Here is a 26,206-nt window from a genome sequence, read left to right as displayed (position 1 = left end):
TATTTCTTGCAGCTGTTTAAACATTTATATTTTCATTAGGAATTATAAACTATTCCAGAACTTGAACATAAGAATGCATTTTCAGGAATATATATATATATATATATATATATATATATATATGAAGGTTTAAGGAAACATTAATAATAATAAGTACACATTAATTGCTTAAAGTATTAAACCTCCTGTCTTAATGTTATCGCATATTCAGGGTATGATGGATGGGATAATAAAAAAAAGGTTACCAATTAATTAAATGAATCCAGGCCCACAGACTGAGCTAAACCCATTCACAAAAATTTAATAGATATTGCAAGAAATTCCCTAGGGAACTGCAATCCACCATTTTCTGGGGCATTTTGTTTAGTCATATAAGCTGTAAACAGGAAGTTAACTGATAAGATTTTAACTGTGATACTGGTCATAGTGTTTGCCTATGATTTGCCCAGCAAGCACTACTCTTACCACTGAGTGGCAGTATTGTATTCAATTCTGAGTTCCAACCATTACTGAAAATAAAATAGATTAATAGTGATGTGGTATTACCTTTAATCGCATACCGAGACTGCACTGGCTTCTCTTTTTCGTCTTTGGTCAGATTCCAACAACCAAAGTATCCTGTTGAGGTTTCATTGAATCCCCTCCAGCTTGCTCAGTTAACAAGCGTGTCATCGGAAATGAATGATATACATACACATTTAATGAAGAAAAATGTATCTAATGAAAATCGGTTTGTGCTTCACAGGCAAACTGTGACCAAGAAGTCTGAAGATTGCACAAGGACCCCAACTGTGAAGACAGCCGAACAGATGAAACCTAAAAAGGAGCCAAAGTGACATTTGACTAAATGTGTTCCATGTGTTTGTGTGTTCAGAAGTTAAATGTTCAATGAAAATACATGGTGAAGAACATGGTTTCATTTAAAACAGGACACAGTTACTTTTCAATCTTTTTATTGAATATTAAGGTAAATATTTCACATTAATACAGGCTACATAAAGTAGAGCCACTATACGACATGAAATTTACTCTCATTTTAACCCTTTTTAGTATGTAAACAATTATACATGTATTTACCACTCTAAAAGGTTCTGATTTCTCTTTAGGTAATCATCATCTAGTTCTGGGCCAAGTTTAAATAGCTACTTCATGTTGAGCCCCCTGCCGCCCAAGAACGGTGTTTGTGGGTTTAAGTCAAAATCGCTAAACTACGCAGAGAATGGATCCTGTTAAACAGGTGATCGCGCATGTTTGTTTGCATCATCAGGATACTGTTAACAGCTCTCGCTAAATTTCCTCTTTCATTGTCTGAGATAGGCACATCAAAGAATGGCGTCAAGAGAACTTCCAATTCTTCAACCTCTGCTCTGCACTCTCAGGTCTCTTACTAAAGTTAACATGTTGTAAGTTTCTTTTTTCTTTGTCTCAATTGGTCATATTCGTCAGTTGGTATTTAATGTTTGCGTTGTGGGTCATGCTGTGTGCGTTTGATTGCTGTGGAGGCCGTCTAGTTGACGTGGTTCAGGTGCACGCTGCCCACATGAGGTGCCCACGTACCAGGCCACACCTGAAGGAGAGAGGATCGACATGAGGAACATGTTAGACGATAGTAGTCAAATATTGTATCGGAACAATAAGCCAGACGGTTAAAGTGTATATCAATAGACTGCATAGGTGTAAAAAATATGATATTTACCTGCTGTTGTGGGTCAGCGTTATCTGCATTGTTTGGGACCACTTTGATGATGGGGCTCCATGCGGGGTCACCAGCGTGCAAACCATTGTACATCGGTCCCCCTGGCCCCTCTGCCATGGGAGGATGAGGGGGCAGCATTGTTCCTCCATACATAGACATAGGCATCCCCTGAAATACAGTATCGGGTCCCTGGTAAACCATTTGTACATAAGGGGAACAGAGGTTAAATCCTCTACAGAACCGTGGCATTGTGTTACCTTTGGGAAGTCCATGTAGCTGTTGGGCAAATGCTGCGGCTGGTGGTAGTTGTTAGCAGGGTTCGCGATGCCTGTGTCATCCTGCTCCATGGGCTGGTGCTGAGAGAAGGCAGACTGCTCCGCCTGGAGCTGGGGGTGCATCATGTGGCTGCTCATCAGGGGCTGGGACCAACCGGACATAGCCTCTGCACAGAGCCACACACAACAAGGTTATAGCTTAATCACAGACCATCACAACTACTGACACTGAAATATGTTGTTTTAGGTGTTTGTAAGAACATCCACACATTTACTTTTGGCATATACACCATTTTCCCATGCTCTTAATTCTAAGAAAAACAAAACACCAAAAACGATATTTGCTCTTACCCGAAGCACTGCCAACTCCAAATGACCAAATGCCTCCCTGTCCAACAGATGCCGTGTAGCTTGTGGTAAGGAGAGGTGGGTTGACCGAACCCGTTTGCCTAATCCTTGCAAGCCGCTCTGTGCCGATGGGTGGCGGGACCTTCCGGTCCTGCTGCGAGGAGTTGCCTGGCTTAGGCTGAGGGGGAGGGGCCACTGCGGAGGTGGACATGGCAGAGGACGACACTGTGGAAGGAGGTGGTACAGGAGATTCGCCTGGTGGAGAAGAGGCGATAGAGGAAGAACTAGTCAGGAGCAGATCAGAATCACAGATTTCAAAGTATTGATTGATTTGTTTGAACTTAAACAAGAGAAAACTAACTAACTAAACAGTGAATTTAAAAAGGGTTACACTAAGTTCAGACAAATGCTTTTCTAAATGTGTAATAGATCATTTGAGGCTGAACAGTTACAGTGCGAGTCTGGTACCTGATGTGGATGCACTCCATGGGTGAGGAGAAAAGTGCTGTCTGCTGAAGGAGGGTGTGCCGACCGGTGTATGACCGTGCAGATACACAGGGCTGCCAGAGATACTTGTGGCATAGCTGGTCAAAGCTGTTGGTGCAGACACAAAGAGACTCAGAGCTCGATACAAAGTACAAACTAACTCAGAACTTCACCTTAAAATACTTCTGTAAAAGGCATGTTCCTGCCTTGCAACATTTTCCTCTATGTGTATGATTAAATGAATTGTTACTAATAATTATAAACAATGAAATGAAATATATTTACTAGTCCCAATTTGATGCTTTTATCAACAAAAAATATCAAGCATGAAGTAAAAGAAAAGTACCAATGGGGCTGTTGACCATCCTCTGGGAGGCAGAGCGGTAGCCAGGGGCTTTGGAGCTGTCTGGAGGAGGTGGGGGCATCATGTTCTCCATTTGGCCCATGCTCATATAGGCTGGTGGGGCTGAGTACGACTGCTCTGGAGGTGAGCGAGCAGGCAGGTGGCATGCACCCCACACCTGATTGTTTCCAACCTGCAGGAAAGCACAATTGAGAACAATAGCTTTATAACCACTGGCTGCATGACTGATCTCGATGTTTGTTCAACCTTCTTCCATGTCACTTTAAGTTATTGCAAAAGAACGTCAAAATAAGATGGCAGACTAATGTGTATCGTATAAATGATCATTTAACATACCTGGCTGTTGTTATCAAAGATGCTGCTGAAGTTGAAGAGGCCTGCAGGACCAAAGTTGGGAGGTATCTGCTGAGGTTTGCCTGCATTGGCAACATGCTGCATCTGGGAACCGTTCATCATCCCCAGGTTAGCAGAGACCTGAAGGGAGCCTGGAGCTTGGGACTGGGCTTGTGGAGGCAAACTCGTGGACTGGGAGGTCTGGTTTTGGGTCTGTTTCAGAGATTCTTGCTGAGCGTTGAAGGGCACAAACACAGATTGTTGCTGATGCTGTTGCGTCTGTTGATGCTGCTGCTGTTGCTGCTGTTCAGAAAGGGAGTAGTAAGGCCCTGGTGGCTGCATACGATGGGAGACTCTGGGCGCAGGGGCTGAGAAATGGGGGACTGTGTTGTTGGGGTGTGCAACATTGTGTGACAGGACAGGGGGAGGAGCTGAGTGGAGATGGGAGCTGGGCTGTGGGTTGAGGAGGGGCGGTGGAGCCTCTGTGGACGGCACAGAGGAGGGAGGGGGAGGTAACTGCTGTCGATGCTCTAGCTTGGGAGCTAGAGCCATGGCAGGGGCAGTGAAAGAGTTGATACTCTCGCTGACAGAAACAGGCTGGCTCTCTACAGATAGAGAGGGCTTGTCTTTTCCAGGAGGTGCCACGGCACTGGGCTCCGTTCTAGCTGACTGGACAGAGGGCTGTGAGATCGGACCGACTGACTGCTGAGAGGCATTAGCGGTAGTTGTAGTGGAACTGTGATGTGCAGGAGATCCTGTGCCTCTTACTGCATTTGTGCCACTGGTTGCAGTTGCTGCAGCAGACACCGAGGTGATACCAGCAGGCTTAGGGTCAGGGGCAAAGAGCTGTTTCCTGACAGAGGAAGGAGTGGGGATGCTCGGCTGGGGATTATACGGGGTAGGGTTGGGGGTATGAGGTGAGGCCGCAGCTGTAGATGTGTTAGGAGCACTGGTGGTGGTGGTGTTTGACGTTGTAACTTGGGCTCCTGAGCTGGCTGTGTTGCTGTGATCACTGTGAGTTGAGTTGGGTCTCGCCTGGCCTATAGTGCTGTTGGTTCCTCCGTTGTGTTTGGGGGAGCTGTTAGCGCTGCCTGGACTCACAGGGCGCACAGGGAAAGGTCCCCAGGTGCTGGCGGCGGGAGAGAAGGTGCCTCCAAACTGGGCCATGGGTAGGCGAGGGTGTCTGATCTGGTGCATGGTCTGAGCAGCAAGTAGAGCGAGCTGAGGGTGGGCGTACGCCAAGGGCAAAGACACAGGGAATGGCTGTCTGACGTTTGACGACAGGCCCTTCCCAATCTTTCCACCCGCCTGAGAGGATGATGAAGATGAGGATGAGGAGGGCTGGAACGAGACACCTGTGGAGGCGACTAGCGAGCTCAGGGCCTTGGGTCCAGTGGTTGAACCGCTGGAGAGCCCTGTGGAACTCGGGAAGGAAGCAGACGTCGTTTTAGAGCCCGGGGCTCTGATGTGATTCCTCGGGATAAGATCCTCTAGCTCTTTGGCTGGGTCTTGGATCAGAGCATTGATTAGCTGGACTGCATACCTTGTAGACTCCGTCCCTCCTCTGAAACAACAAAGCAGACTTTCTTTAGACTACGCTCTTGTGTTAAAACATATAACACATACAAAATGTTGACAATCAATGTGATAATGTTTTTGGACACACAAAACTGACCCTCTAGAGCTTTGTGGTTGATACTTCAAACTGAGAGCTTAAATTCAAAAATTTTGCCCACTTTCTCTAACATGAGAGGACATTAGTTTTGACGGAGGTATATGCTCTCCAAACATCCTTCTACTTACCTCCATTATGTTTTCATATGCATTTATTTGTTAGTTATCAGGATTACATAAAAACTAAGTAGAAGGATGCAGTATGGGTCAGGGAAGAAACAATTCAATTTAGATGTGGATCTGGATCTGGGGGCTGGACTTTTTTTTCTCCACTTTCTTTAATATTGCAAGATAGGGTATTATTCAATATTTTCACAGTTTTTTCCCAAGGAACTATACATGGATCTTGATTTTTTTTAAAAGGCAACTTTAGGGAACTGATATCTATGAATGTAGCCAATTTGGTGCAACTTCGTTGAATTTAAGGGCACTGTTGGCTCTTGGCAGCAGTGTGCGGTCTGCTGAGTGTAATTCTAGTTACATAAATGACCACAATACACCAAATCCACTAAGTGCTAAACATTTCCATTGCTCACACTGGTGTGACCTCCCGAACAGGGACGAAAACTGTGTGAAAAATTGACCTTGGATAGCTACGAGTGCTGATCATTTCACACAGGTGATTTATACTGTTATACAGTTATACAGTCTCCCTGCAGCGCTTGTCTTGAGCAGTTTTTGTGTGTATGGCATTGATATTGGTAAGGACATCGGACATATTGCCAGAAAGAGTTACAGTATCTAATGACATTGAGATGAAAGACGATAGAAAATTAAATCTCCCTGAAGTCACCTGGCATTGAAGACAGTTCACCCATATATTAAAGCAAGTGCTGGACTGCTGCATTGTGGGACTGGCCAGTAGAAATGAATGACATCATCTAACAGGGGCGTACGTGTTTTCTGCACCTGAGTACATCTGCAGTGGTGTTTACAGTCCACCAGGGGGCTTTGTTTTTACCTTATGGTGATCATCCTCTCCCCATTCTTGTCCTTCTGTTTGTCCACATCAATGTGAGCTCCTGTCACGTCCTGGATGGCTGTGATGTTGCAGCCGCCTCTGCCCATGATTCGAGACACAACGGAGGCTGGCACAGACAGCTTCTTTGATCTGATGAAAAGAAGAAGGTCAAAGCTCCGTTTTTATGACAGTGTGTGTATACTGGCCTTTAGTTACTCTGGTGATTTCAATTTACTGATACATATACAGAAAAGGAATCTGTCAAACATGTTCCATGCAGATGCTGTAAAATATTATCTCTCTTACAAGCGTGTGCATGATGAATAAAACTTGTGTTGACAAATATACAAAGTTATAATTTAATAAACTGACCTTCTGACCACCTCCTTCCAACCCTCTTCTCTCTTCTGGCCTCTCTTGGGGCTCGTGAGGCTGAGCTTACTGTTGGGTGAGGTGATGGGAAGAGCCATGGTCTTGAATGGAGAGGGCAGGGAGTGGGAGGTGCAGTCACCCATGTCTGGAGCTCTGTGACAACACATGTCAAGATCAAGTTCAGTTAGAAGACAATGACGAGGACATACTCGGTTCTTTGTTTTGCTAGTTTCATACTTGGAAAATGTTTTGAAATAAGTTGAGGATGAAGTGAGAATATAACGCTGCACTTAAACAATGTACTGTGGATAGTTCACCCATAAAAAGGAGAACTTTAAAGCTGAGCTTGTACTACCTAGACGAACAGCTTCACACACACTCACACTCACAGTCCATGTCCAATGATAAATGTGCTCTGCTCCTTCAGGGACTCACCTTTGCATTGGTTTGGAGATGGAGACTGTGACCTTGTTGTCCAGCTTGCCATCAGTCTGTGGCTGAGGACAGTGTCTCTTCTCGGGACCGGGCATGAGGGCCTGGGCTGCTGCTGAGGAGGGGGCTGAAGAGGAGGAGGATGAAGAGGAAGAGGAGGAGGAGGAGGAGGCGGAGGAGGTGAGGTCTGGGAGGTAGTTGAGCTCCTGACTCTTGCCCCCGCTGCTGCTGCTCTCGCTGGCACAGTCGGTGCTATCCAACGGGTCAGAGTCGCTGTTGCCACCCGTCACTCCCCCACCCCGCGGCTCACCGTGGATCTTGTTCTTGTCAGCCTTGTGCTGTGCTAGTGCAACCTAAAAAGGAAAATACATAAATGTCATCATAATGTTCTTTTCCATCAGATATTTGGCTAGCCTAATATATAAAATCAGGCTTATCAAAAGGAAAAAGCATGAATAGTTGTGCTTACCTGTGGATCCTGTAATATGATTGGTTCGTTGGGCGAGGAGTCCTTTGTCTTGTTCTTTTTGTTTTTGCGATTGGTGCTTGGGGTAGTGGCCACACTAGCTCGCTTCTTTCCAAAAGCCGTAGTGAAAGTGGTAGAGGTGGCAGATATACCGATGGTTGTGGTGGTGGTTGCACTGGGAGGCTCAATAGGAACCTCAGATTCTGAAGGAAAAAAGGTCAAATTAAAATCAGGAGGTGTAACTAACCTAGTACAACATAACTGTATTAGCAAGCTCTGCACTCTGTATCAGTCTATCTCCCTCATTCACAGAAAGTTACCATCGGCTGAGTCCTCCTTCTGCTCCTGCATCTCGAAGAACTCCTCCTTGACTTTCTGCCCCTCTTCTTCTTCCTGCTTCCTCTTCTGCTCCTCCTTCTTCTTCTTGCGTTTCTCCTTACGCTTCTCGCGCTTGGCAGCCAGAGCCTGCTTCTTGCTCTCCTCTCGGGACTGAAACAAACAACACAGAGCCCGTGTAAAAAACAAAATACACATCCTGTCAGTGTAAGGAGCTTTGACCAAAAGAACAGCAATAGAATCAGACATTACCTTCTCCAAGTCTAGCTCCTTGAGGAGAATGCTAGCGTTCTTATTGGCCTCAGCCGCCTGCTGATCTTTGGCTTTGACGATGGTCTCCATGCACTGGTGGCACTTCTTCAACAGCTCCTGCGACAAGCGGGAACAGCTGGAGTTAGACCTCTGCTAAACATCTTAACCTCTCCTGTCAATTCCAATAAATGTAGCACGCTAGTGAAAAGGAAATCAATGCATACCTTGTCAGCAATTGTGGCGATGTATCTCATGCACTCAATATCTGATGGGAACTGGTTGACTTCTTTCACAAGATACTGCACCACCTTCACATGACCCTGAAATGTTAAATGAAATGGTTAGTATACAGAGCTGCCAAAGTGCAGCCATTCCAAAGTCAAAATACGTTTTTTCGGTGAACATGGCACCTTGCGAAAAGCAGCCATGAGTGGGGTAATCTTGCGGTTGTCAGCTGCATCCACATCAGCACTGGCATGCACCAAGAGCTGGACCACGTCAAAATGGCCACCGTTTGCCGCCAGCCACAGAGGAGTGTTCCCTTTCTTGTTTCGTACATCGATATGGGCACCCCTGTAAAAAGGAAGGGTTGCTTTTAGGAATGCAGCTGACCGGGTTGAGTGACAGGATGAATATGGTGGCACTTAGAATGTTTACCCATGTCTGATTAAAATGACCAAAGATGTCCAACTTGATGTGAATGAAATAAAAATTTGTGCACAATCAGCTGTTGCAATAAAACCAGTTACACACGCTTTTGGCGAATACTAAAAGGCAAATGTTTGTATGAAAACAAAAACTCACACAAGATCACAGTTCTTGACACCTGGGACCACTCACCTGTTGATAAGCAGCTCACAAAACTTGTAGTGGCCCTTGTCGGCGGCAATGGTGAGGGCAGTGTCTCGGGATGAGGGAACTGGGGGAGCGTTAACATCTGCGCCTTTGTCCAGCAGCACTCGGCCCACCTCTGCGTAACCTCCTGAGGCCGCCTCCATCAGAGGAGTAAGACCAGTCTGCACGAACAGAGAAATTAATTAGCAAGATGGCCAGCAGATACAGAACCGAAACAAAGATTGCAATAATGGGGCAAAAATATGTTTCACCCAACGTTAAAAAAAACACATAAGTAATTTCAGCTACAGAATCACAGACTCAATCCGTATGTGGAAGCCTCTTCACCTTAGCACGATGCTCCACGTTGGCCTTGCGATCTAGCAGCAGACTGACAACTTCAGCCCGTCCCTGGAAGCAGGCCAGGGTCAGCGCTGTGTTTCTGTTGGTCTCAATCTGGGCGTTGATGTCCGAGCCCATATCTAACAGCAGCTTCACTGCCGGTACATGACCATTCATAGCCGCCAGCATCAGAGGAGAGATTCCCAGCTTACTGCCAGTCCTGGAACACAAACAGTTTAGACACCAAAAACTCAATCAAAACAGTTAACTCTTAAATGTGCACCAGGATATATAGGTCTGTCCTGGTTTCACTAACATGTACTTCCCCTCTTTGCAGAGCAGTATTCAATCAAAGTAGCAGCTGCTATAAAACCTTGACTGGGAAGTTATTGCCTTACTGTTTTCCCACTCCTGGTTTATAACAGAGATAATAACTATGCTTTCACTTTAGGGTGCAGCTCAAACCCAAAGATACATTCTACAGTTATGCTGTATTTGTTTGTCACTGTGCAATTTAAAACCCCGTAGTATCCAAAGAAGAAATAGTAAAACATTGTTCAGTTACAGGAACTAAAACAATGATGTCAGTCAGATTAGGGAGAAAGAAGTTATCCTATTAATGAACTCATATGGGTGGAATTGGTTCACTTGTATCGAGGGGCTAAAGTCAACTCTGATATTTTTGTCGCTCACCTGGAGTTAATCTCAGCTCCAGCGTTGAGGAGTATTTTGATGATGTTAACGTAACCCCCAGAAGCAGCCAGGCTAAGAGGCGTGTAGTCTGAAACATTGCGGTGTTCCTTATTGGCTCCCCGAAGCAGCAGCAACTCGACAACCTGACCAACACAGTTATGCAACAGTTAGAGCAGTGAAAACAAACAGTCACTGTCTTGAAGGTAAAATTAAATACGGTGTGTTTACCTCTTGGCGTCCTCCCGAGCAGGCCAGGGAGAGGGGTGTGTCTTTGGTTCTCTCTGACTGAGCCTCAATGTCACCCCCTTTGTCCAGGAGCACCTCTACCACACCTACGTGGCCGGCAGTGGCAGCCAGGATCAGAGGGGTAAAACCTGAGGAGTGCAGAGGTGATATTACAATTAACTGATTATCTGATATATATATATATATATATATATATATATTAAAAAAAACTTACTGATTCACCCAACCTCACAGTTCATTTTATTAACTGAAATTGAATACCTTTTTTGTCCCGGTGCTCGATGTTGGCTCCCCGTGCAATAAGGACAGACACGAGCTCCTCATGTCCCCCCGCACATGCCAGCGTCAGCGCTGTATCGTGGTTACTCTCCGTCTGTAGGGAATATAACATCTCTCAGCAGGGTAGAGGACTGTGAACATGTGTGTGCTCATCTGAATTGTCAATTGTTAGATCTCTGTGACATCAAAATGACAACGTGTCTTACATGTGCATCTATGTCAACAGAGGGATAGAGGGGCAGGACTGAAGGAGGCGAGGCGATGTTTGAGGGCGTCTGTGTGGGTGGCTGGGACAGGGGTGTGGGTGACGTAGTGTTCAGCATGGGTACGCGGTTGCTCACAGCTGCAATAGGAAAGAATTTTAAAAAAGTTAAGCATATGCATTCAGGTTTAAAGGTTAGCATCAACAATAACAATTTAAAAAGGAACAAAAAAAGAAGTGAACTCGCCTGCCATGATGTCATCCAGCGTGTCTGTGAGCGTCTGTGCAGGTGTAGCGACCATGAGCCCATCTGGGGCCTGCTGAGGCATCATTCCCGGGCCTAACCCACCCAACTGCTGACCCTGAACCTGTTGCTGTTGGCCCAGCATCTGCTGCCCCACCAGTACCCTCTGCAACTCCGGGCTGGTACTTCCCGGGTAGTCTGCAGGGTTGTAGTCTGGCAGGGGCTGGATGGGGACGAAGGCAGCCTGAAGAGGTGGAGGAGGAGGCTGGGGCTGAGCCTGTGGCGAAGGGGGCAGAGGAGGCTGCTGTGGTGGCTGTGATCCATCCCTGTAGAGGATAGTACCCACCTGAGGGAGCTTGGGGTAATCTTCCTCGTCACCATCTGCCTCATCCTCTGAACCCTCATCTTCGTCATCATCGTCCTCTTCCTGAAAATGTACAGAAAACACATTTAGTCTTTTAGACCAACAAACAAAGTGTTAGAGAAGTCGGAACTAATATTATAAACTAGAATCACCCCACTGTGGTAGTGTGCCTCCGCCAACCGGTGCAGTTTCCGTGTACATATTTCGACTAAATACTTTTTTTCCAAGGTTCATACGGTCACAGGGACTTTTGACCACTGAAACGTAACCCCATTATCTGATAGTCTCAGTCCTAGTGACAACTGAACAAACATTTAAGAAATTCCCTCAAGCGCCCTTGAGATATGACATTCAAGAAGCCAAAAACATGTTTTTTAAATCCAATGTGACCTTGACCTTTGACCACTGAAATCTGAAATCCTTCAGAAGTCTAGGTGAATTGTACACAATTCCTGATAAATTGAGTTCCAAACAAGGGATGGTCAGTGTGACCTTGACCTTTGACCAGCAAAATGCAATCAATAACATTTTTTTGTTCAAGTGAATTGTTTTACCAAATTTGAAAAATTCTATTAAAGCTGATCTTATGATATCACGTTCAAGAAAAACAGACACTTTGTGAGGTCACCATGGCCTTGACCTTGACCACTTAAATCTAATCAGTTTATCCTCGAGTCTAAGTGAATATTGGTACCAACTTTGAAGAAATATCCTCAAGTCGTTCTCAAGATATCACGTTCACGGGATTGGGATGGACAACCCGAAAGCATAATGCCTGTGGTCACTGGCACGGGAGGCATAAAAATAAATAGAGAGTTTTACCTCTTCCCCGTCCTCCCCCAGCTGCTCCTCTAGCTCTCCATCTTTGTTAGCCTCTTCATCTGTGTCGGAGCTGGTGTGTACGTGGGCACCTGGTGTAGTGGGAAGGGACCCTGGAGCAGACGTCATACTTCCAGGCCCTGGGCCCTGGCTCAGTCCAACCTCCTGCTCCTCTTTTAAGCCCTTCGCCTCCATGTACTCTTTGGTGAACTGTTGCTGTGTTTTCAGCTGCAGCTGGCGCTCAACTTTCTGCAACTCCTTCAAGATTTTCTTCTTCTTCTGCACCTAAATAGGCAATAGCCACATCCTTGTTTGACCAACTTAACTTCTGATAACCAGTTATGCATGCACAACAAAATTTAAGTGTGAATTTGCTTTTACGGTTATATGCATCTGACTTAAATTAACATTCAGAATGCAAACAGATCTTAGTTGGTTGATGGATTGTACCTGCTCCTCTCTGCTCTTCTTCAGCTCCTCAATCTTGTCTTTGGTGAGCGGCTCCCCCTGAATGAGCTCTAGTGACTGAAGCTGGGCTTTCTCGATAGCACTGATTCTCTGGCCCAGTTCGTTCAGCTTCCCCTCCGTCTCCTCCACAATGCACTCTAGAGGTTGGCACAAGTGGAAGGGCGGCAGAGGCTCCGCTTCAGGCCCCCGTCCAACTGAGGTGGGGACACCGGGCTGAAGGGATGCTTGTCTCTGTTTGGACATGCCTGGATTCGAACAAGGGTGATTAAAGAGTGTTAGGTTTTGTGAACAATAATAACAGTGAAGTCTGAAACTATTTCTTGAGTTCACTGACTGGCTGACATGTAGCCGTGTTTACTTTTGCTGGAGATGGGTGGGGGTGTGGCGATGTTTGATGGGGCTCGGTCAGGCTCCTGAGGGGGCACTACCATGGCGAGAGCTTGGATCGGGACACGAGGAACCTGTTAAGACAGAAGACATGTTTAGTTAAGGCAGAAACCACGATAAGACATTTCTCTTACTAAAAGCAGATGAATTTCTCAGAGCAACATCAATAAAAAGTGGTATCTATTGTTGTGTTTACCTGAGAGGCATCTTGCGAGGGGGGAGTGAGCTGGGAGAGGTCGGGGGCTGGGACAGACAGAATGTTGTTGGGGTAGTCCAACAAGTAGGACACCACGTTGGTGTGGCCACCCTTAGCAGCTTCTATCAACATCGTCGAACCATCCTACAGAGAGAAAATGTAAATAAATTAAATTTTGTGTTATTGTGACACACAAATAGACAAGATCAAACATTATATGTGGTCTGATCTATATTATCCAGTGTGTGGACATTACTTTGAGTCTGTGTGTAGGATCCGCTCCATGTGCCAGCAGCAACTCCACCACAGCCAGATGTCCTCCAGCACACGCCAGAGACACCACTGTGTGATCATTGTTGGCAGTAGATCTGTTCACGTTAGCACCTGGGAAAGAGAAAACAAATTAACTCACTATGCATAAAATGTGTCAAAATCAATATATGAGTCAATATGAGTAAATTAACTAATATATATATATAAAAAATATAAGTTGGTTTCGCTTAACTAATTGATAACGTACCTTTGCTGATAAGGAACTGAACAGTACAGAGATGTCCCGCCCTTGCTGCCTTCATTAAGGGCGTCCGCCCCCCTTCAGACTCGTGTTCCTTGATGACAAAGATTAATTTATGTTGTGATGAGTTATATTCATTGAGAAACAATGACTCAACAGAAAACAGCTACTGAGCTTTGCATATGGCAGACTGTGTTCAGTTTAATCAATTTGAATTTGCTAACAAAAGACATCTCTCTTCTGGTGCTAATCTAAACTCATGTGAAACAGAAGGCCATCCAACCATGACTGACAGAGGATGTAAGAATATGCCATACCAAGTTGGCTCCAGCCTGCAGCAGCACATCTGCAACATCAGTGTGTCCGTTCTCACATGCATACGTCAGCGCTGTGTCACCTGTTGCCGTGGTGGCATGAACGTTTGCCCCTGACAGAGGAAAAAAGACTTTAAGATTGTTGGCACAAAGACATAACTACAAAATTCCAAATTACAGCTAAATACGTTCTTTGTCTTCTTAGATCTGCAGCTTCTTGCATTTATATTTCTTCCTCACCTGCAGCCAGTAGGTATTTGACCAACTCCAGATGGCCCTCCTGTGCAGCCTCCATTAGAGGAGTAGAGCAGCCCAACTCGATGTCGGCCCCCGCCTTGATGAGGAAGTCAGCCACTTCCAAGAAGCCTCCACAGCATGCTAGAGTCAGAGCTGTCTCCTGGGTTTCTTCCGTCTGGGCGTTGATGTTAGCACCTGGATATTGACCAAGAACAGTTATTGCTGATGATTGCTGATTGGTGTCAAAATGAGAAAATCATGTTCAAATCTGTGGATTAAAATTGTTTCAATATCACTTAACAGATGTGTGGTTGTGATATTTCGTAGAGTTAGTTAGACTAGATGTGAGAAATTTCACAGATGAAGGAGAAAAGCTTGTTTACCTTGAGCCAGTAGCAGTGCTACCATCTCCTCATGGCCTTCTCTAGCTGCCTCCATCAGGGGGGTGTAGCCCTCATCATTAACCTGGCCACACACACACAAGCAGCACATAAGAAAGCATAAGGGTGGTGTAGAAGCCCGTCCCTTGTGTCTGTGTACTCTCCTTGAGGATGGACATTTTCAACTGACTAGTCATTTTTACTGTGTTGTAGGCGAAAGAACTAAACACTAAAACCTGAAGCTGTGTTATTTGGCATGACATCTCTACTTGAACTCACTCTCAGGTAAGAGTGTTTTCCCTTTTTAAACATTTAACAGCAGTGTAATGTTGCATAATACATTTCATTTTTTCTTGCATTTAAATGTAAATAAAATCGAATTCACATTTCCAATAAAAAAACAAAACATAAACTCTTGTCTAATATCTATACGTAGAAACCCTGACTTTAAGTGTTTTATACAATTTACCCCAATAGTAGCAGGGCAGAGGAAATGACAAAAGCACTGTTCTTTATAGATTAAACCTCTACTACGGTAGGTGTGCAATCTATGTAATCCATATTTAGAGACACAGCTCTGGAAAGAAAGTTAGAAAACTTTCATCCTCTCCATGTTTTATAGTCTTTTCCGTCTGTCTCTTTACACACCTCCTCCAAATTGGCTCCTCTCTCTATGAGCAAGGCTGCCAGCTCCACGTGTCCTCCGCACGCTGCGAGGGTCAGCGGCGACTCAAAGGAATCCGCTGGCATGTTGACCTGAGCGCCGCTGTCCAACAGCAGCCGTGCTACCTCCACATGGCCGTCCTGGGACAGCGAGACACACAAAGAATGTAGAGATAAGCACATGAATACATACATGGGCTCAATGATCATCTAAGCTAAAACACAATCTTGCTAAGAGATGCTATGAGACAGAGACCACCATAAAACTTTAACCAGTACGGGTGAGACTGTTTAAGTTATTATCAAGATTATCATGGGACATAGGGGACAAAAGGAAGTCCACAGCTTTACAATGTGAATTCAAGAAATGCAAATCCTTAGTTGTTGGCTAAATTTGAACAAAAATGAGTCAAGAATAAAAGTGCTGAATTATTTGTGTGCAATAATTAAGTCAAAGCTGACATCTTTGAACAAGTGAACTGACCCTGAAAAGAAAATATTTAGGTAATGCTACAGTTTGGGTCAGATGCTCACCATGCATGCTTCCATTAGCGCTGTGTGCATCTCATCTGTCTTATGTTCCTGGTCTGCGCCAGCCTCCAACAGGAAACGCACCATATCCAGGTGACCTGAAGCCCAAAAACAAAAGTCAGTAATCTGATCCTTGTATCACTAGAGTTTTAGTAATAGAATAGGTTAAAGGCAGAAAACCAAATTATGGTAATTGAGAGGACATGCTATATTTGCATTCTGACCTTTGTAGCAGGCGAGTGTTAGCGCGCTCTCCTTGAACTCATTGGAGTGTGTGTTGATTCCGGCGCCATACTCCAAAAGTACCCTGGCCACCTCTACGTGGCCAGCACTGGCTGCCTCCATAAGAGGCGTGTGTCCGTTCTCGTTGTGGTCCTCAATGTTTGCACCCTCTTTGAGCAGCACCTTCACCACATCCACGAAGCCACCGGCACATGCGTACGTTAGAGCTGTGTTGCCTGGAACAAAGTGGAGAGGTAAATGTGACTGCAAAACATGGAGTAAAGGTAATAGTCCTATGAGAGGGAAATGAAGACGGGTAGTACCTGTTGAGGACTGTGCATTAACATCTGCTCCGTGGACCAGAAGTAGTTTTACAATGTCCACATAACCTCCGCTGGCAGCAGCCATGAGTGGCGTTATGTCTCCCTTGATGCCTCTGTCCTCCACGTTGGCATGCATGGCCAACAACACCTTAAGATGAAAGATGGAATGATAAGATTAAGAGTCATGCATAGGTTGGCTGTCCGACAACATTCATATAGTGATACGCATAATTTTTTCATTTGCTTTGCAGAGACCATACTTCAGTTTACAGTTAATTCACACTCCAACCTTCCTCTCACAAACCTGTGCAAGTTCATAGTAGCCGGCCGAGCAGGCGAGGCACAGCAGGCTCTCCCCTTCCTCCGTGTGTTCGTTGACGCTCCGTCCCTCATCCAACAATTTGCGCACAGCGTTGACATCCCCATCTGAGCACGCCTCTGCTAAACTACGGCTGAAAATAACCAGACTGCTACAATTACTGCCACTGTGACAGGTGAACACACATACGCCTTGCAATTAAATAATCATGCTGAGGGAGAAAACACACACTGGAGGGAAGACATGGTGTATATGCAACTTAGATTCAGGGTAAAATGATTATATTTGAACAGAATGGATTAATCTACCAGTCTATTAAACAGTGTACAAGATCAATTGGAATATGCCAGCAACAGTGTGGGCAAGATACATACTTGTCGGCTTGGCCGGCGTTGAGTGTGTTTTCTGCTCTCATACGTGTCAGGGCTGCTGCAGCCTCATCCAGGGCACAGCTCACAGATGACGTCAGTCGCCGCAGCACCTCTGGGTCTGCAAAAGCTTTACCATCGGCAGTGGACAGTTTACCGATGCCTACCGAACACCAAAAGGGCAGAGGTGCAAAGGCAAGGCAAACCACAGGGGAGCATAATCACACCAGACCAGATGAAGCAGCAAGTCCAGTCCAGCCAATCCAATCCAGAGTTAGTAGCAGCATACACAAGAGGAAAAAGAAAAAACAAGACAAAAAAATCACACACAGAAAACACACACAAGCATTTGTTAATGTGGCTTAATATCTGTCTTCACTACTTTCAATACACCATCTATGATTCTGAAGTATTTTACTTTGGACAATGACAGGGTCAAAGGGTGAGCTACGAAACAATATCCATTGGGCAACTATGGGATGGTCCAGGAAAGCTCAGATCTAGAATGAATACGGTCAGGGAGGTAATGTTAGTTTAATATACTAGTTGATATAAGTTCAACGTTGTGAATGATCGAAGAGAAAAGGTTGCCATCCTGTGTGAATTATAGATGGGTAAGAGGCAGTGAATGTGAGAGAAACTGAAACTGGAGACAGTGGTCAGTAAGGGATAGAGCATGGCTTGGAAGAAAACAAAATGCCATATGAGGAAAAAAAAAGTGTTTGTGTGTGTTTGAGTGGAGAGCAGGCACAAGTAATAAAGAAAAACTGCTTTTGCTAAGATCTCTTTCAAAAGACAGAACAGGGAACATTTCCCAACCAATAAAATAACAGAAGAGCTGAGAAAGAAGGAAAACAAAGTGTGAGCTTTGAACCTTTCGGCCTCAGCCTCAACACATCCATTAGCCAGGCAGGAGTGAGCTCCTTGTGGTCCTCCTGTGTTTTCACCACTAGGTCTGAGCTAAACTTAGTACAGCTCTCAGACGGGTATTTCACAATGGTCCCCAAGGCAGAGGGAAACAAGAGGTCGAGGAAGTTGATCATTAATGTTTTACTGTATGATGTTTATCACAGAGACTGTACGCAGTAACAGAAGCACACCAATTAAACTTTAGAAGTTTGAATCACTGCAAATGAGTCTAATCATTTTGTAACAATATTTATATCTACCACTGTAAATCAGACCTTCACCTATTCATGTGAGGAATATGGACATTGAGCTCTTATTGAGGTCAAGACTGAGTTAAAGTACAAGCAGATGTTTTTGTTCTGTTTCAACTGAAACTAGTTACTGGCAAAAGCTGAGCTGCATACACCCACTGTACTAACAACACACTACGTAATCTAAGTAAACACTTTTATCCAAGTTGCTAATTAAAATTTCAGCTAAAGCAGAACTGAAAGCAAGTCCACATTAAAGCTCACTGACTATGACTCTAAAATGTATTAGCCAACTCAGAGAAAATGCAGTTATACAAGTTCTCTTATGCAGCAAATTGCTCACTAGGTTAATAGGAATACAAAATATATTTTTTGGCATCATATCAAATCCTTTTCAAATGTTCACAGTGTCTTCAGCTCCAGGTTGAAACCTGTCTTAGCATCTTCTTCAAAAGTGTGTTAACGTGTAAACACCTACATGGGCACAGCTCCGTCAAAACTCTTTTTGACATGTTTACACAAACAACATCATCTTCTATCAAATTGTGCTAGAACAAAATGTCAGTGTGCATTTAAGTCATATATTCTGCTTAATAGCCATACAAAAACATTGTTGTATCTCTGAAAAAAGCAGAATTTGAATTTGGTTGAATTTGTGGCAATTTATCAATATTCTGTAGCATCCATCTAATATTTGTATATCAAGACGCACACATTGCATCCAGATCACCCTATGATCTTTCTCACAGTACACGGTATATGAAATCAGTTGAAGGCGTAGACCGCAATAACTCAAAGGTGCTTCAATTCATTACAGTGGGTTATCATGACTGATATACAAATAGGTCAGCGTAGTTTCGCCTCAGAAACCTTTTCAAAAATGTCCCGACTATCCTCATGAAGATGAAGGATGAAGATGATTTTCAAATAATTAGCTTAAGTTCTGGGAACATGGGTCAGCTGTAGACTAGCTTACCAGTTATTGTAGTTTTTTTTTTAAAATCAGCAGGTTATAATAAAAATCTGATTGAGCATTACTTTAACAGTGACTTGGCTGCAACGAATTGTTGATTTTGTTTCATAGTAAACAAGGGTAAACACTTAATTAAACAAGGGTAAACACTTAATTAAACAACGCCAACTTATCCCACCAAGCTAATACATGCTAACTATGCTAACCATGTATTAAGGTCTTGTGAGCTGTATATTTACCACTTAGAAGTAGAACATTTATTTCTGTGCCTGACTGGGCAGTCCGCAGCTGACTGTACCCAACACACACATCTTCACCATGTGGACATGGTGAGTGGAGGTAGTGGAATGATTATTGTCTGTTTGATTTGAACTTTTGTAAAGGACTTTAGGGACTGTAACTGCACCAAATCTTTAAGACTGTGTCTGTGTGTCAAGCTGTTTTGTACTTCAAATCCTTGTTTTTTTCTCTTAATACTTTTGTTGCTGTGTTTATCAGAGGTACAGTACTTCATTTGAGTTAAGTGTATGAGATTGTCTTAAATTAACCTGCCTTACCTTGTATAGGTTGTTAGGTCAATGTGGTTCTAGATAGCAAATATGGAGATTGACAGTGTTGAGCGTAATTAATCTTAGTTCGAGTACTGTGCAACATTGACAATGTTTGACAGAGGAGGAACATTTGCAAAAGACAGACACTGTGACTGCCAAGTTATGAGGACAGGTAGGAATATTAATCGTATTAATCTTGAGGCTGACATTGTAACAAACTGACCTTTCTATTTGTGGATGCATCATGACAGCATGCCCACATGATTTGATGGAGAGCAACAAGGGACCTCAGAGGAGAAAATATAAGGGTTTTAGCTCTAAAAAAGACCCTGAGGAGTAATTACTGTAAACAGATTTGTTTATATCCAATGACTTCCATTCCCTCAGGGACTTATTTATAATATAAAATGATTTCTTAACTTGGTATGTCTCCTTTCTAAATGGTTTTCAACATGTGTTGTTTTTCAGACCAGCAGATTTCCTTTCCTCTTTTACAAACGCTAACCCTCACAGCACAAACAACTGCCGATACGTTCTACCACTTGCTGCAGTCAACACAAAAAGATGGTCATCATGATGTGGTTGTTGTTGATGGAAGTATGACTAACAGGATTACAGAGAAAAGAAACTTGCAGGAAACATTTTTACACATGTGCACACCTGTTCATTCGCTGCAGAGAGCAACATGACCCTTGGTTACAGGATGGTTACAAAAAGTTGGGTCACAATCTGGGTGGCTTTTAAAATATTTTGCCTAAATACTATTTAAAGATTTGATGTGTACTGTATGTGATGCAGTGCCTTCTTATCTAGATCATAGAGCTGCATCATGCACACATAGCATAAACCAGGCTTACATTAAAACTCAGAAATCCGTTAGATTTAGAAGAAATATATCTTGGTCTCCCTGGTGTTGGTCTCGACAGGCCTGGTATTTGGCTACTTTGCGAATGCTGGGAAACAGAAGCTGTCCAAATCTTCCTGCCACAGTCATTATACACAGACACCTTTCTCCATCTCTGCAAATATTTTACAAAAACCTTACTAATAAATGTTGAAAAATATTTAAATGTTGTTAATATTATTTGTTTAACATGTAAGCTTGAGACTTAAGCAAACAAATAATGTAAAACGCCATCTCTTCAGTTACAACTAGTCAGAGAGAAAGGGGAATAGAATGAGATTAGCCATGAGCAGTTCAACACAGGCTCTCTGCAAGCTGTGGAGGCTCAAGCGTGTTGCTGTGTTAATCTGCCCGGTAATGTTCATAAGCCCAAACGAGGCCAGGACACCCAGGCCCAATGGAATAATCTAGACAGACCTTCTTACACCTAGATTACAGTTTCTAATCAAACTAATTTACCCAAATCACTTTCATACTCTGTGCCGATATGACACTTGCAAAACCTGCAGGTTCTCGTGATTGCATTTAAGCTTCAGGCTTTCATACAAACCCTGACCTCTACAACCATTGTTAGTACTGAGAATTGGTTACTGGGGAAAGCTGAGGCAGAAAGTTGTGCTTTTACCTATTTAAAATAGGTTAAAGCACAAATCAAGATTGGTTGGAGGAAAATGGGTGTGACCAGTGGGGGACTAATCAATTGCAAATTAACATGTGTAAAGCCTTGAAAAGCTGACGCAAGCTCAGATAAAGCAGTCGTACCTGCAGCTTCCAGAAGAGCTTCAAGTCGTGCCTGTGTCTCTGGATCTACAGTCCTTAAATCGACTCCGTCTGTGGCGCTGGACAAAAGCAACTCTGACGCTGTCTTCATGATGGGGTTATCGAGGTCCTCCTGGTCCAAAATGAATGACTCCACCTGGAAGAGGGAGGGAGGAGGATAAAAGAAGGATAATTAGACCTGATGGCTCTTTTCATGATAGTTTCTGATCAACAACTGTATTTAACATCAAGTCTACACCTCGACCCATATTTCTCAAATAATAAATACCTTATTAGAAAGGGTGACCCGGTGGCAAGAAAACATTTATAATTAACTGCTTAATACATCAAACATTACTAATATTGTTTACAAAAATGACCCTCTCACAAATACAGGCTATAAAAAGACTAAGCACACTGCCTTTGTTTATTTACAGTTTCTTATATCAGAAAAGCACAGAAAGTGCTACAGTCAGGAATTACAACCCCTGCACACATAGAGAGATTCAGCTGAGAGTCAGCTGCCCAAGTACAGCACCACTCTCATACCTGCGCTTCGCTTCTATTGGCTATTGTGTATTGCAGTCTCTTTTACAAACATTTTATTCTTCCTAAAAACTCCATTGAATCAGCATTATAAATTGATACTGAAATTATGTTTTATTCACTATAGCTGGTCCTGTAAATATTTTGTTTGTAAATGACAGTTTACCTTACAGATGAAACATGAGAATTTCATGCAATAAAAAATAGACTGTTATTCTACTCTCCATACACATTACAGATGTGAGCAATATGAACACAAAACAGTGTTTTGTTTCAATTTCAGTGAAGGGAATTGTTCATATTTGATAAACACATTGTATTAGTTGTAGCAAAATGTTATAGTGAACTTCTAACATTTATCTAATCTAAACTTTGTTAAGTAAAGGTGTTTTGGTTTTCAAATAGGCTCAATCATAGTTGTACTGATATGTAGTTGCAATATTAGTGAGACAAAAATACATTACAATATATTATATACACTGATAGCCAATTCACACAATTCCATGTAGGTGACTTGATTAGATTGTACTAAACACACTGACTTTGGTATGTATAAGTCCGTTATCCTGGACTTAACACCAGGTATATTCATTAGCAATTACTACACTAAAAATGACAAACATAACTTTGGTAAAAAGCCTACCTGGTTGGTGAGATTAAAATTCTGTCAGTTGACATTTTGCAAGAGACGCTCTGACAAAATCTGATAAAGTAACAACCCTGTTCTATGTCCATCCATAAGCTGCAGCAGGCTTTTAAGGCCCGGTTTAGTGAGAGCAAATGTTGTGAGAGAGTCAGCACACAGCAATGTGGAGGAATTCAGCTATACGATAGAGCACAACAACCCATGGGGAATGTAGTTCTACAAAGGCCTTTATAATCAACAATGGACATCAGTCTTGACTATTAATGAACTACAGTTCCCAGAGTGTTGGTATCCAGAGAGCTGGAACGGCCTAGAATGGCATCTGCTTAATCCTGGGGCTCAGATTTTAGCTACTGCCCAGAGCTGCGGGCTCTCCACTGGAGTGAAACACCACAACAAACGCTCCCTTTCAGGCTCATGTAGCAGCCAGGGCGAGTGAGGAAACATGATGCAGCGGACTTACACCGGCAGCGTGTCTCAATTAAACTGCCAGAGATGTAGTTGTCAAACTTGATATTTTCCTTCTTCTGCTACTTCACAGCTGATGCTCACACAGACACTGCTAAATTACACCGTCACTGGCGACAGCTGTCATCCTTACTTGTCTAGCAGTCATGGCTTTAGCATTGTTCATAAAAGGTACCTCCTAGGTTAGATATTAGTTAAGTATAATAGAGATGGCTCAACAGGTACTGGCATTTCTCTCCACACCCATTAATTCCTTGTACTGTTACTGAGTGTAAATACTCCATCAACCTTTGCATAACAATGAACATTCGCTTTGCATGAATATTCCATTTAACTGTAACAGGGACCTTTGACAGGTGTGTGCAAGTCAAATATTTGTCTTCTAACAGTCTGAGGAGTCCCATTCCTGCATCTGCTACCACCATATATAAAAGGTAAACTCAACTACATGACAACAGTATGGCTCACATCTTTAAACTGACAGCTCACATAAGACAAGTCAAGCCGTATAACAAGGTTTGGTTACGATCTGGCGTTTAGACACTGACTAATAATCTCAATTATAAATTGTGACAGTTGGGTCAGTTGGTCCATTGCACTGTCACATAAAAGACTAGTATGTAAAAATTAGGGCTGTGGAGACAGATACATGGTTTAATCCGTGTGTCCATCTGCGCTGGTGTCAAACATGTCCGCAGTATGTTTAGCCGAGGTGAGGAGATGCCATCACACCTGACCCCGTGTGTGGCTGCCAGCACATGGAAAGTTGGACACTTCTCAACATGAACTCTAGCTGCTCTGGATTCTGACAAAGCAAATGGAGTTGACACAGCGGTGGTGGCTATCGGAACCGACAGGGATGAACAAACAGCTGGCTTATTTGTCAACACCAAATGTCGAAAACTCGAGCAGTTCCGCGCGGATCAGCAATAATCTGCACGTATCGAAAAGTTAGCCCAGCCGCGATCGGAGTTAATTTACATGATTGAGGGGGAAAGTGACGTAATTGCACCATAACTACGATATGGCGGATATTATAACCATCCGTGTGCGTCCGTGGCTTCACGGACATCTTCCATTTGCCGTGGCTGGAGAGCTGCTGGGAGAGCCGCAAACTTGTGATGGGTGTTGCGAGACGACAGCAGCGAGCAAGGCCGACGTCGCTACCACCCGAACTAGGCCTTGGTCGCAGCCTGCGCTGCATAAATAAAACATTTCAGCCGGTGAGCGTCAACAACTGCCCGTGTCTCACCAAGCATGAACGACATCAAACCCCCCATGAGCGCCAGAGCTGACGGAAGGTGTTATTCGATTGAAGTGCTGGTTTATTTTACGTAATTTCAGCGGCCTGGGAGGGGGTGGTTGCCAACTGCGAGCTAACTAGCTAGCTAGCATCCAGCTCGCGCTAGGAGAGGAATGTTGCCTAGCTCTCTGGTTAGGCTTCGCTAACTAGCTTAGCCTAGCGTAGCTACCTCTGAAACCTCGTCTTCGTCGCTGCCGGATCCTGGACCCGAGGAGAGGACGGCCGCGGCCGCCAGTTTGAAATCCAGTCTTTCTGCTGCAGGTCCGCCTGGTTCGCCGTACAAACGTACTTTCTTTCCACCCACACCAATCCCAATGCCCCCTAGTCCGACTCCTCCTGGTGTCGCTCCTACCCCCATCCCTGCCACTGGGGAGCGAGGAGTCACCGAGTCAATCTCGTCCTCGAAGCCGTCCGTCAGCATTGCCGTCCCGGCTACTGCATCCTGCATACTTGTGTTCACGATGCGTGTGTTAACGAGCTATCCTTTGACTTGAACGTCCGTCCAGGCTCTTTCTGTTTGGATATTTGCGTTATTTTACTTCAGGGAATCCAGAAACTCTCCCGAAGCGAGGGTTGAGGAGGATCTCTTTCCCCCAGCCATTAACTTTCTAACAACCTAACCCGATACGCACTGTTTCTCAGAAAGGCCGCCTCTGTAGGAAATCCCGAGAATCCTATTGGTCGAGCGGGGGAAAGCTTTGTTTCCCATTGGTCGACATTAACGCTTGTCAAACTTGAGACCGCAACGTCATGTTAGGTTTACCAATATCACGAGGCTGTAGAACGAACGTCAAGACATGACATGGTAGACCAACTTAACTGGTAGCTAGCTCTACTAGTTCATGTGAACTCTCAGCGCGAAATCCCACGGAACATGTCAGTACCTGTTGTGTGTATTAAAGACTCAATGAATGTGTTTTTAAATGGCACCATGATAACTGAACCTTACAAGCTGCACAAACTTATTGCTTTCATTTGTGAGGGATCATAAATTATAAGAAGCAGAAGAAATGAAGGATAATATCATATAGAATCAGGAATATGAGACAAGAGAGAGAAGGAGGGAGATTAAATCAGATTACCTCTAGACTCTGACTACACTTCTCATTTAAACTAACTGCTTTCATGTGCACACATTTTTCTAAAGTAACACACAAATTAAATCCCATGAAATATTTGAACCTATTTTGTATGCATGGCATAGTGACATAGGTAGTAGAGACAAAAACACCAGTGTTTCCCCAGTGACAAAAATCCAAAACGTATTTTTTCAAACTTCTTCAGACATATTGAAGTGACCCTGTGCTGCAGAAATTCCTTTTAGAGGGCAGATGATTGTGCACCTGTCCACCATGAACCAGGACAACAAATTGGTCCTAAGTAAAAAAAATAAAAAGACTGCCTTACTCAACAAAGTTCCTAGCATGCATTTCCTCTGTATTTTTTCTCATTACACATATTTAGTTTTTCAGGTAAAGAATGTCTGTGCTATTTTTTTTTGATTTTTTTTGATTGAACTACTGTATTCATTACTTTTCTCATAGACAACGGGTGTTGTTCATTTTTATTTATTGTCAACAGATTTCAGTGAGAATTCAACCACAAGATAACTACACAAAAAGATGGTTTCTACCTTTTTGCAGTAATATTTAGCACACTGATGCAGTTTGTCTATCTTTATACTGATCGCATGTTCTTTTTTAATCATTCTAAACTTTATATCCATGTACTTCTATTGGGAAATCAATTTAAACCCATAACCTGCTATACAGTAATATAAAGATAGTAATTGAAAACTCATGCAGTTGTACGTTTGCTGATGTTAAAGTACACATGCATTACCTAAAACACACCTTGGAATCAAAGTGAATTGTTGTCATGACTGGTATGGAACATGAAATTATAATCGTTGTACTTATATATCTGTGTATGCAGTGCCAATTGAAATTATATACA

General features: G+C 43.6%; 1 protein-coding gene across 7 annotated transcripts; it reads right to left on the bottom strand.

Annotated features, from left to right (window-relative positions):
* Positions 1-936: 936 nt before the first annotated feature.
* On the bottom strand, positions 937-24,883 carry ankhd1 (ankyrin repeat and KH domain containing 1). Of its 7 annotated transcripts, none has more exons than XM_035161761.2 (39): positions 24,420-24,883; positions 21,291-21,444; positions 16,947-17,103; positions 16,558-16,720; positions 16,254-16,401; positions 15,933-16,166; positions 15,712-15,806; positions 15,163-15,324; positions 14,518-14,599; positions 14,138-14,329; positions 13,901-14,010; positions 13,590-13,677; positions 13,326-13,453; positions 13,070-13,213; positions 12,845-12,947; positions 12,469-12,731; positions 12,022-12,303; positions 10,839-11,262; positions 10,596-10,732; positions 10,372-10,483; positions 10,093-10,238; positions 9,865-10,007; positions 9,178-9,391; positions 8,836-9,011; positions 8,406-8,568; positions 8,220-8,315; positions 7,996-8,112; positions 7,728-7,896; positions 7,411-7,610; positions 6,945-7,294; positions 6,510-6,662; positions 6,138-6,287; positions 3,506-5,066; positions 3,152-3,341; positions 2,788-2,913; positions 2,323-2,574; positions 1,954-2,138; positions 1,697-1,864; positions 937-1,567 (listed from the first exon to the last, which is right to left on the bottom strand). In XM_035161761.2, the coding sequence occupies exons 1-39, from the start codon at positions 24,696-24,698 to the stop codon at positions 1,508-1,510; spliced, it is 8,076 nt and encodes a 2,691-aa protein (XP_035017652.1). In that variant the 5' UTR covers positions 24,699-24,883; the 3' UTR covers positions 937-1,507. The 7 variants fall into 7 exon arrangements, with proteins under 7 accessions (XP_035017652.1, XP_035017653.1, XP_035017654.1 ...); XM_035161762.2 differs by having other exon boundaries at positions 15,163-15,318; XM_035161763.2 differs by having other exon boundaries at positions 16,558-16,705.
* Between the last annotated feature and the right edge of the window lie 1,323 nt (positions 24,884-26,206).

Source organism: Hippoglossus stenolepis, chromosome 7 (assembly GCF_022539355.2).
Source record: "Hippoglossus stenolepis isolate QCI-W04-F060 chromosome 7, HSTE1.2, whole genome shotgun sequence".
NCBI lineage: Eukaryota > Metazoa > Chordata > Actinopteri > Pleuronectiformes > Pleuronectidae > Hippoglossus > Hippoglossus stenolepis.
This window is presented reverse-complemented; position numbering and strand designations above follow the sequence as displayed.